General features: G+C 35.0%; 1 protein-coding gene across 1 annotated transcript in view; it reads left to right on the top strand.

The window, feature by feature from the left end:
• LOC306878833 (receptor-type tyrosine-protein phosphatase T-like) overlaps positions 1–12,268 on the top strand; it is a gene marked incomplete at both ends in the record, with an annotated part of 257,633 nt that overhangs the window by 131,276 nt on the left and 114,089 nt on the right. The window contains 2 exons of the mRNA XM_079431392.1: positions 995–1,291; positions 8,107–8,216. Coding sequence (XP_079287518.1) covers positions 995–1,291; positions 8,107–8,216 — 407 coding nt within the window. The remainder of the gene's footprint in view (positions 1–994; positions 1,292–8,106; positions 8,217–12,268) is intronic.

The raw sequence follows: 12,268 nt of genomic DNA, 5'->3' as shown, positions 1-12,268 counted from the left end.
AGTTCTTTTAATTTTGATTACAAAAGTGATGATCTGCTAAAAAAAAAGAAAAAGTTTTGATACAATCTAGAGAACAGGTTGTCCAAATATAATGCTGAAATATAAGGGATGCTTAATGCTAGAAGTAATGATGTACTATACAGCGAGATAATTATTATTGAAGGGTTTTTTGTGATAATGACTCTATGACAGTCTTTTATCTTACTAAACACATTGTTACCAAATAAGTAATGGGCATGAAATATTGATTAGATTTTAAATTATTTTCTAAAAATAAGTTGCATAGAAATATTTAACTGCAAAATGCAACAATTGACCAGTCAGAATCAAATATTTCACAGAACCATGTAATGGTATTCAATGATTTCAAATTGCTTCATAATTTTTAATTAAATATATTCTACTCAAAGTCTGGGGTCAGTTTTATTCAGCAACGGAAACGTTAAATTGACCAAAATCAACAGTAAAGTCTTTTATATTGTCAAATTTCTATATCAGGTAAATGCTGTTGTTTTGAACTTTTTATTCATCAAAGAATCCTGAAAAATTCATCATGTTTTCCACAAAAATGTCAACATTGATTATAATAAGAGATGTTTCTTGAGCAGCAAATCAGTATATTAGAATGATTTCTGAAGGATCATGTGACACTGAAGACTGGAGTAATGATCACAGGAATAAATGACATTTTTTAATGTATTAAAATAGAAAACAGTTATTTTATTTTTTCTAATAATGTATCACAATATTACAGTTACCTTTTTTTATTTATTACTGTTTAATGTAATTTTGATCAAATAAATGCAGCCTTGGTGAACAGAAGAGACCTAAAAACAAAAATATTACCAACCCCTTTTGAACAGTGTGCATATATTTTTATGAAAGAAAGAAATGTTTCTCATATGACTCAAAATAAATTGGCCATGTAATGGCAATTTCTCATCATATTTATCTCTGACCTTCCATTCACTTTCTCCTGTTTTTATCTCTACAGATCCAGTTAACGGTCCCCAGAACGTGAATGTGGTGGACATCCGCGCCCGTCAGCTGACCCTGCAGTGGGAGACCTTCGGATACGCCGTGACACGCTGCCACAGCTTCAACCTGACCGTACAGTACCAGTATGTGTTCAACCAGCAGGAGTTTGCTGCTGAGGAGCTGATACCGACCTCCTCTCATTACACTCTGAGGGGACTCAGGCCTTTCGTGACGGTCAGACTACGGCTGGTGCTGGCCAACCCCGAGGGCAGTAAGGAGAGCGAGGAGATCGTCAAACAGACGGAGGAAGACGGTGAGTGGGATTAAGATGGTGGAATGGGACAGATGTTGTAAGTGTATGAAACCTTTAATTTTTCCTGGCTTGGATTTTTTACAATCCACTCAGTACTGGCGTCAGTCTGATATGATTTTTATTAATTTTTTGGTCAGATCATGTAACGTCCATCCCTACTCCAACTCCTCCAAAAATTTGCACCCTGACTTCTCCAGTTTATAATAAGATTACTTTACTAATTACTGTGTCTGAACAGTAAACACATTACTGATGATCTCTCATGACTTAATTTCTTTCTGTACTTTTCTGTAAATGTCAGAAAAAATAAAGTAAGGCAAGACAAGGCAATATATTTATATAACACATTTCGCACACAGTATTCAAAGTGCTTTTTAAAAAATATTAAAAAAAAAAAGTACAAGAAAAGTACTAATTGAAGAAAAATGAGTACGTTAAAAAGCAATAAGATTCTACATTAATTAATAAGACTAATTTTATATTCTGCATGCAAGCTATTACATTTATTGTTGTTCTCTCTATTAAACCTGAGTGCACAGATTAGCGATTTGTATTCTTTCTAATTTAATCCATTTTGTTTTATTACAAATAAAAGAAATTACAATTATACTAATGCTTGTTTACGTGGTCCTCGTGGTTCACATCATATAAAAGAAGTTATAAAAGAAGACCTGGCAGAACATTACCATGGCTACTTTACAATAAATGAACAAATAAAGAAATGGACATGTAATATGTGGAAATGTTTTTATCTTGTGAAAAGAATGAGACCATAGAGTACTATGAGAGACATGAAACCGGCACAGTATAGGAAATTGATTGCAAGGCAGAACAATGATACAGTTTAGTGGTCATTATACAAAGAATATTTGATTATTCAATCAGAATCAAGTATTCCAAAGAGCCATGCTAATATTTACTAATCTTTTATTTTTTTATACTGTACACGCTTTCAGTCTCTCTCTAATGAAAGCCATGAATTTATCTGTATGTTTTCATTTACAAACACTGTTGTATTGAATATATTTTTCTATTTACTGACAGCATTACTCTCAAGACAACTATATTGAAAATATAATAGCTACCATTATAGTGTTTAATATCTAAGTTCTGGTTTAGGCTAATTAGAAAGCTTCCTTGGTAAGTTATAATTGTAAGCAGTATAAATACATTCTTGAATTGATATCTTTTTACTTGAAGGTTGTTTGAGGAACATTTTAAATGGAGCTTTGTTTGGTACAGAAATCATTAATACTTGTTCTTGGCATTTAATCTTACTAGACATTTAAATTGAACAAGAACAGAAGAAATATTTACTAACCTTCACTGGAAGAACTGCACATGTACAGAAAGACTGGAGCTTATTGCTTCAGTACAAACGACTATAATAGGCTAGAACATCCTTTCATAGCCAGTATTCAGCATCAGGGACTGCCAACATTAGAGCTAACATTAAGCTTCACAACATGCGTGACCCTTACCAGATTCTCAAATGTGAAAATGGGAATAGTTCAATGACCTCATCCCATTATTTCAATTATCCAACATTTTAATTAATGACTCTTACCCCTGGTTCTTGAGGGCTGAAGGGCCGTTGGTTTTGTTTTTAAGTCTTTGTCTTGGAGCGCTTCTGTGTTCTTTCCAGCTGAATGCAATTCTGAAGCTTTTCAGAGTGCAGCTGTGGAAGTTCAGTTTGTTTGTTTGTTTTTTTGGGGGGAAATGCTGTTCGATAGTGGCCATTTAAAACCTCTTCTGCACTGTGGTCAGAAATAAACAGTGTAGATTTTTAAAAATGGTTTAAAAGCAGGTCAATTCGGTCCTTTGTTTAATTTTTATAGCCTAAGAAGGAGTCTTACCGCCTTTCAGCCTATCAGTTATGATCAAATAAGTCAAAAGAAAACCAAGAATTATAATTTTTTTAAAGCAATGACTAAAGAATAAATGTCTTCAGTGTCTCCTATTATGCCGATTTGCTGCTCAACAAACATGTCTTAGTATGATAAATTTTGAAAACAGTTCAGAAATTATTTCTGCTAATAAAGGAAACCAGTGTACTTTTTTTTTGTTAACAACTGTTTATTATGTTTTATTTTGTGGAACGGTAGTACAAAAAAAGCAGCTGTACAAATTTAAAACGCACCCCGACCCATCCCACCCCTTAGTAGACTCAAAAAATAAATAATAAAGACATTTAATATTAATAGATAAACAAATAACAATAAAATAATTTTTACAAAGATTTTAGAAAAGAAGACAACATTAAAAGCTGAATGCCATGAATTTACAGTTTTCACGTTAGATCCATGTATACGAGAAGTAGAGAGTTCCATTGAGATAATGTCCAACAAATACACCGTCCAGCTTCGTCTGTTCATTGTGTGAGGAGGATTCCAACGGCTGACAAGCTATTGTTTTGCTGCTGTGAGAGCAGCTAACAGTAAAGATCTTTGTTGGACGGACAAGGTGAAGTCCCAAAAGTCATTCGTGAAAAAATGCCGCGGAGTCAAACATATCTCAGTACCCAACAAATATGTCCAGTGAGAGCTGAGTCCAAAAAGGTGAGAGAGCATTGCATTTTTCACTCCCAAAAAAAAATGCAAAAACGTGCCTAAAACTCCTTGGGAACAGAGATTTCACTTAGGAGAAGACGACAGATTCATATAAAAACGTTTCATTGGAGTCAAGTAAACCCATTTGGTGATTAGGGTTTTTAGAAGACAATTTAAACATACCCCATACCTGATCGGAAAATAAAACATGCACATCCTCATTAAGATGAAACCGGTGTACTTTTTGAATAACACATTAAATTGTTATTCAGTAATGGTGAAGCTTTAGAAAAATCATCAATGCTGCATATACTTTAGTAAACGATTTCGAAACGATTTGAATGTTTTAATAATGCATCCTCTCTGATATCTGCAGTTGTAATGCTCACAGTGAAATGTTTGTATTGTAAGACATTATTGTCTTGTGTATTTGCAAATCACTACGGTTCTGTTCAGAAGTCAGATCCACTCAGTAAATGGAAACAGAATTGTTAGACCGTATACTGCTCTGCTCCTCCTGAAGAAAAAGAACAAATATAAAACAAAGACGATGAAAGCCGTCCTCCTTTAATCCATCCGTTCCATTGATGTGTTGCAGTTAAAAGGAAATCCCAACGTAGAGCATGTTAAAGCTTCACAGTCTGTGAAAAGACACAATGTTTCTCAGAGAGAGGGAAGGTTTGCAAGCGGCGCTTAATTTGAAAATTTCCCAGAGGGAAGCGCTCAGCCACCGTTTACAATTAATTTCTCCCAGCTTGTTTTTAATGCCGAGCAATAAAACCTTGTGAAAATACAGCCTATTGTCAGGCCTTAGATTATTAGATTATAGCATATAATTCAAGATCATCTCATTTTCTTTTCATTTTTCATTTTCATGTTCTGATGAGTCTGTTTTTGATATGGATAGAACTCTTTTGGTTATTCAGTATCTGCTCTTGTCTGCCGCACTGATGTTTTTTTTTTTTAAATGTTTTTTGCATATGAAAACCTATAATTGCTGTCCTTTGTGTTAGCAAATTGATGGACAGCTGCAACATATCAATAGTGAAGCAAATGTGTCTCTCTGTGTAACCTTATATGGGGATAATTGCAGGAGGGGGAAATTAGCATGAGGTCGGCAGACCGTATTTTTTACCTTATTAGGTCAACAACAACGCCAACCCTGTACTTACCGAAACCTGCTTGCCCGTAAACAAGCGTAAACAGGAACAGAATGAATATGTTGTTTGCGATTTATTCAGAGACGGAAATAATCAGTAAGATTCAATGTATAATAATTACAAAACCTTTCAAAAGTTATTTGTATCTGAGAGGGACAAGCGTAAAGGGGAAAAATAGTTTCCTCCACCTCAAACTTAATGAAAGATCACTCATATTCTCCATGAGAAGCTGATCAGATGGATTAATATGTAAAGTGGCATTTCTCGCACATGCATGGATATATGGTGGAAAAGATAGCGGACGGTGGACTGCATCTAATTATATTTCATTGTAACCGTGATTTAATGTGCGTGTTGGCTAGTGCCCAATCAAGCTATTTGAAGAATTGTTGAAAATATAATTGAATTGGCCTCACTTTGCAGTACAATATCTGACATCAACACCTCGGTGAGAGAGCGGTATTCACCTTTCCTTTGATTAGCTCAATTCTTTTCACATCGAAGAATAAACGCCAATGACTATTTAGCTTTTAATAGCGTTTAAGGGCAAATAACTCAACCTCACTACCTTTTTTTTAAGTTGAACCTAGTCGCATGCGATATAAATAATCAGAAAGAATGATATGAGATGAAATCTGTTCTATGAGGAAAAAGCAACTTTCCCGTGAGATTTCAGTAAATGGCTAAATTCACTCTTATTTAGAATATATTCATATCCATTTTCTCTTACAACATAAAGTCTGGTGCAGTTGTGCTCATTGATTAGCTCAGAAAATGTATTTCTGCTAATAAAGGAAAAAAATAAATAAATCTATATTTAACTGAAACTCATGTACATATTAAATTGTTGTTCAATTATGGTGAAACTTTGGAGGAAAATGTCATTATACTAGAATTTATTTGAATGTTTTTAATAATGCATCCTCTCAGATCTCAGCAGTTGTAATGCTCACAATAAAAGTGTTTTTATTTTAATATATCAGATTAGCTCAAATCATTTCCTATTAAAGAATAAATGCCAAAGACTATTCAGTTTTTAATAGCAATTTAAGGCAAATATCGCAACCTTGTTACCTTTTGAAGATGAACTGAGGCTTACGCAATATAAACAAACAGAAAGAATGAGATGAGATCCTTTCTTTTTTCCTCATTAATTGGAAGAAACAATCAAACATCTCAAGACATAACTTAATACTTTGAACTATTATAGAATTATGAGAACAAAAAAAAAGAAAGAAATGCAAGCATAATGTATGCCAGTATATATGAACATACAAACACAGTATTATATGCATGATTGCTGCATAAATCATAATTGTGTGTGGACATTGACAAGAAATTATTTGCATGCTTTATTAATCTCAAGACACAGTGAGCGTGTTTGTATTTTAAGTTATTAAATCAGCTCAAATCTTTTCCCTTTGAAGAATAAATGTTAAATTCTATTCAGCTTATAATAATGAATGAAGGCAAATATCTCAACCTCTCAATATTTTCAAGATGAGCTTAGTTACATGCAAAAGAAATAAACAGAAAGAATTGAATGAGATTAAATCTGTTCAATGTGGGGAAAAAAAGGAACTCTCTCTTTTGTTAAATAAATTATTCCCAAAATAAAAATACAGCTTGATTAGCTTTTCCTCAATGAATGGTTTAGGTTTGTGTGTTTTTGCTGTGTTAATGAAATGCTCCATGAACAATAGATATTGCCATTCTTTTCTTCGCCATTCAAGAGAGAGATCAAGAGAGACTTTTTTTTTTATTTGTCACATACACAATTATACAGAGTATAACCAGCAGTGAAATGTAGGTCAGGTCCGCTGACTTACAGTACATTTCTCAGCTAAGCGCACAACTCTCTGTAGTGCTTTGCAGTCCTGATTGGAGCTGTTTCCATACCACACCGAGATGCACTGAGTCAATACACTTTCTATGGTCCCTGCGAATAGAAAGTTTTCAGGATTCCTGGTGAGACCCTGAATTTCCTCAGCTGTCGCAGATGGTACAGTCTTTGCCTGGCTTTCTTAACCTGTGTTTGGATGTGTGTAGTCCAAGTCAGGTTCTCGGAGATGTTTACACCGAGGTACATGAAGCTACTCACCCTCTCCACAGGGGTCCCACTGATCATAAGAGGAGTGTAGGGCCGCTGCTGTCTCTTCCTAAAGTCCATGATCAGCTCTTTAGTTTTGCTCACATTCGGAGAGAGACAGTTGTCCTGGCACCATGATGTGAGTCTCTCTACCATTCAAGACGACCTCCAGCTTATTTGTTTGTGCCCGAGCTTCCTCTCCCGCTTGCCCCGTTACGGCCCTGCCACGCTCATCTTTTTAATCTGCCCTCCCAATTAGCCGCGACTTAGTGCAAAGCAAACAGCAGCGCTCGGGCTGCTAAGTTGGACTAAACGGCCTTTTAGCTAAGTCATTAGCTTCCTTTGCACACACTGTCAGGAGCAGTCTGACTCATTAGTGTGTCATCGCTAGCAGTCAAGTCAAAGACACTAACCAAGACTGAGAAATGAAAGACAACTAGCCGCAAGTTAACATACTGTATGGGCTATTGCCAAACTGAGCTAAATTAACACATTTGCTTGCTAATTTATGAAATCGTCAAGTCATAGCATCTCTGAAAATGCCATGCTGGTGTACAAGAGCAGGATAAGGCTGTGTATGGAGAATGACATTTTGAAAACAGGTTTTTAGGGTGTTAATGATGTTCTAGCAAGAGTATATTTGGAAAACTTGCAATGTGTGCCAAATGGGACGTGTGCACAAAAATATGCAAATAGACACACGCATATGCGCGCAGTGGTACTCGTAGCACTTGTTAACACCTCTCGATACCGAAGGGTAGTAAAGCTGCTACAATTCACACTTCGAACATTGCGGCTGAGGTGTGTTTGACATAGTTTTGCTTCTTTAGTCAGCCAATCTCTGCTCGCTTCACTTTACCTTCTACCCAGCAACACAAGCCATTTCTGTCACCCTACGTCACCTCTGTTCTCAAAACAGTCAGGTTTTATTGGTACGGTATATGAGTTATAGATGTTGACTAAACATGTTTTTGAGTTGCTAAATGTTTTGAATGTGTGTTTGTGTTTCTATACTAGTTCCTGGCCCCATTCCTGTGGAGTCCATTCAGACAGGCCCTTACGAGGAGAAGATCTTCATGCAATGGAAGGCTCCGAATGAAACTAATGGAGTCATTACACTCTATGAGGTTAGAAAATGCTCCATCTTTTTTTGTTTATTTATATTTAATGTACTTTAATGTAATTTATATATGTATATAAATATAATATTATAAAGGTTTCTGTAGTTCTTAAAAGGTCTCAATTTGCCCTTCCACAAATTAAGGCCTTAAAAAGTCTTAAATTCATTAAGTCATGGCATTAAATGGTGCATGCTTTTGCAAAAAATCTTCTTCGGTATTTTTGTTTTTCAACACAAATACTGAAACATCCTTACATTAAGATGTCTCAAGATTTAATGAAGTCTTGAAACACTGAACAAAATTAAGTAAGTTGCTTAAGTCTCTCGATGGGGTACTTGGTTTAATTAATTAAGTTTAATCAAGTTGATTGTCAGATATACTTCATTTTGATCAATTCCACAGAAAACAAGACTCCTTATGTAATATAGCTTCTCAAGTAAACGTCTCTTCTAGATTCTTGTGGTTGGGAGCAGAGGAATTAATTGTAATACAAATTTTTGCTACAATTAAATAAAAAGTAAGGTAGATAGGTTGGAAGTTGTATTTTCATGCATGAAACTGAGATGTTGCTGTTCATGTGTGTATATGTGTCTCAAAACTATATATCAAAGTAAATTTCTGTGGTAAAATTAGGTGGCAGGATGCTATTTGGTACACATTTTGCACAAAAATAAGTGATTTTCTGTTGCAGGAAATGTTGTTTGACAGCCCGGATCTCTCGCAAATGAATTATTTATTAGTCAATGCATAGAATATCCGCATTACAAGCAAGGAAATTAAGTCACAGCATGACAAAAACAAATTACATCCAGATTTTGCTTTAATAAGTGTGTTCGAGTGGGCTGGAGGCACAAAAGATCTCTTTGATTTGATGAGGAAGACAAACCACGTGCAAGACATTGTGCATATCCAGGTACATCATTAAAACGGGGTTACAGCGTGTGCCATCTTGGTGATAAGAAGATTGACAGAATTTACTAAATGTATCGAGCGGACACAATGCGGTCCCATTTGGCCGGATAATTGCTATAATAGCCCTCATTGATTTAATTAGAAGCGTCCAATAGAATTATCCAGGAGATCTGAGCAGCCGTATGCCTCCTCTCCTCGCTTTTAGTGATTCAGACAAATTAGACTTAGGATAAAGAGCTCGGAGGCAGGAAAAGGAAAGCGTGGAGATGAATGCAGCGGAAGGGTCATAAAAGGATAGGGTTTTGTTTGTGGCAAGGAAGTTTCTTGATTCGAAGCTTTAGGAAAGTTTGGACTTGGAGACTCATGGAAATAAAATAGTGCTGCAACAACTAGCAATAAAAACATTAAAGATTGATAGTGTTTTTGATGTATTTTGTTTTTGAGAATATGAAAAGTTATTTGCAATATACTATTTAAACATTTTTTAAATGAAATATTGCATATGCATATCATATGTATTTTATGCATGTTATGTATTTTAAATGTGTTAAATTAATTATATGATATTATTTTATAAAAAAATGTTTATGTACTAACCATATTTAAAAACATATCAAAAGAGAAAGATGGATGGATGATAGATAGCAAGTATTAGATTATAAAGATATATGGTTTTGAGATGATAACTACAGTATAGTAATATACAATATACATTTAATAGTTAATGTTTTATTGCAATATATTTTATGTAACTATTTAGTTGTGTGTGTGTGTATATATAATCGATTTACATACAATATATAATATAATGAATATATATATATGTATGTATTTATTTATTTCACAGTCTTGACAGAAAAGTTGTCAGTGAAGTCTTGTAACACATCATTTAGTGTTGAATGAAGAATGAATTCTACAGCAGAGTTGAAAGTTTTGAATGACTTAAATATAGACTTTTCTATTGACAGTCACAGTCTGTGCTCATTGAAGTTTCTATAACTAAAAGTGTTTCCAGTACACTCACTTCTGCGGCAATCACACCAGAAGTGATTTGAGGTTAAGTACCTGGAACAAGGACACAGAGATGATTACTTATGGCTCAACCCTTGTAGGAATGAACCAGTAACCTTCTGGTTGCCAGACACTAGGCCACATCACCCTATAAGTACTGTATGTAATGACGTACTGGGTGGTTGATTGATCTACACTTATAAGAGAAGCTCAGCAGCCTGCTAAATATGGCACACATACATCGCAGTGGGTTTCAGATCAGTTTCTGAGTACCTGAGATGTGTCCTGCATCAAAATCCATACTTTTGATCAAATTTCCCCTCTCTCCCTCTGTCTCTTGCCTCTCCCTTCTTTTCACTGCACAAAAGCCTCCTGTTATCAAACCATCAAAGCCTTTCAGAAATTAATTGCTTTGCTGACAAAATAAGAGTGTGCGTATGAAAGCGCATGGAAAGTAAGTCAGAGAAGATCCTCAACAGCTCCTTATTAATCAACACTGAGATGTGTAAAGCGAAGGTGTCTTTTGTCCTCCTGCTTCTTTTTTTTTCTTTATCTCCATGCAAATGAGGATGAGTAAATAGCAGAACACTTCTGCAGTTAGTCCTTGATCTTTGTTTTGTTTAATTTGCATGACATGTTGTGAGTTTGCGATGACGTGATGTCTTCCACCCCTCTGCTGTGTCTCGTGCGGTGTTTCTGATAGCTTCCTGTCTGGAGTTAGGTGGAAACAAACCACCCACTTTGTTTACAGAGAGAACATGTCTGATGGTTTTTCTTTGGAGTGATGGAAAGGGACATTGACACACTCTGTGGGTACTGTTATTTACATACTTTATAATTAAAATGACATTTGAGTTTGAGCAGATTTTTGGCAACAAATATGTACCATATTATTATGCGATGTTTTTTGCACCATTGTATTTCAGTTCGTACCTAAATGTACCATGATATTATACCATCCACATTGGATAACTAAAAAAAACATAGTACATTAATTTCAGTACCATAGTATTACCATCAGATGCCATCAATGTACCATGTACTACTTTGTATGATACCATGGTAATTTTTTCATGATAAGATTTTTAGATATCTACCATGGTAATACCATAGTATTCTTTGCTTTTGTGAATTAAGTGAATTAATACTATTATTATTCAGCAAGGACACATTAAATTGATCAAAAGTGACTGTAAAGACATTTATTATGTTTCAATGTCTATTTAAAATAAAACAACATTGATAATAATATGTTTTTTTAAGCAGCAAATCAGCATATTAGAATGATTTTTGATGGATCATGTGACACTGAAGACTGGAAAAATTCAATTTTGAAAAATTCTACATTTTTGCTGAAAATTCAGCTTTGCATCACAGGAATAAATTATATTTTACAATATATTCACAATGAAAACATCATTTTAAATTGTAATAATATTTCACAATATTGCTGTTTTTACTGTATTTAAATACAATGTCAAATAAATACAGGCTTGGTGTACCTTTTTAAAAAACAAAAACATTAAAAAATGTACCGACCCAAAACTTTTGAACACTAGAATAAATACTATAATATCCAAATACAATAATCATGATTAGTGCCATGGTACCACCATAATACTTTTTTCTAAGTAAAAATCTCTCTCTAAATAAGTCAAAGTAAGGATTTGTTGTTCTGTGTGCTGATGTAGTGTGGAAGGTTTCACCTCTAACGAAGATAAACAGCCTTTTCTGCCCTTACGGGATGGAGAAAAACCTGTGCACATCCCACCTCCTCCGTTCATGGTGTTGTTTTCATTTCCATCAATAAGCGCTTGAGTTGCAAGCACTCAAGTTGAGAGAACCAGTAACCCCTATCTCTCCAGAGCAGCTAAACCCGGTTAATGGGCTCACGGTCCTGCACGTCTGGTCTAGAGACAGCTGGAGGGAGGTCTAAATCCGGGTTAATGTCGAGAGTGCGGTTTTTATTTACCGTTTGTCGTGTCATGAGACGGTGAGATTGAAGTACCCTTATTTTGTCCCAAACAGCAGACATTAGTGTAGCATTGCTAGTAGTCAGAAGGAAGTGGTGCTAATAAGGTACCAGGTTGATGCAATGAGTTAGTCACTGGATTTGACAAAATGTGTGAGGTTTA

The sequence above is a fragment of the Barbus barbus genome (assembly GCF_936440315.1).
Source record: "Barbus barbus genome assembly, chromosome: 13".
Lineage (NCBI taxonomy): Eukaryota > Metazoa > Chordata > Actinopteri > Cypriniformes > Cyprinidae > Barbus > Barbus barbus.
The sequence above is the reverse complement of the archived record's forward strand: the minus strand, read 5'-3'. Positions and strand labels throughout refer to the sequence as shown.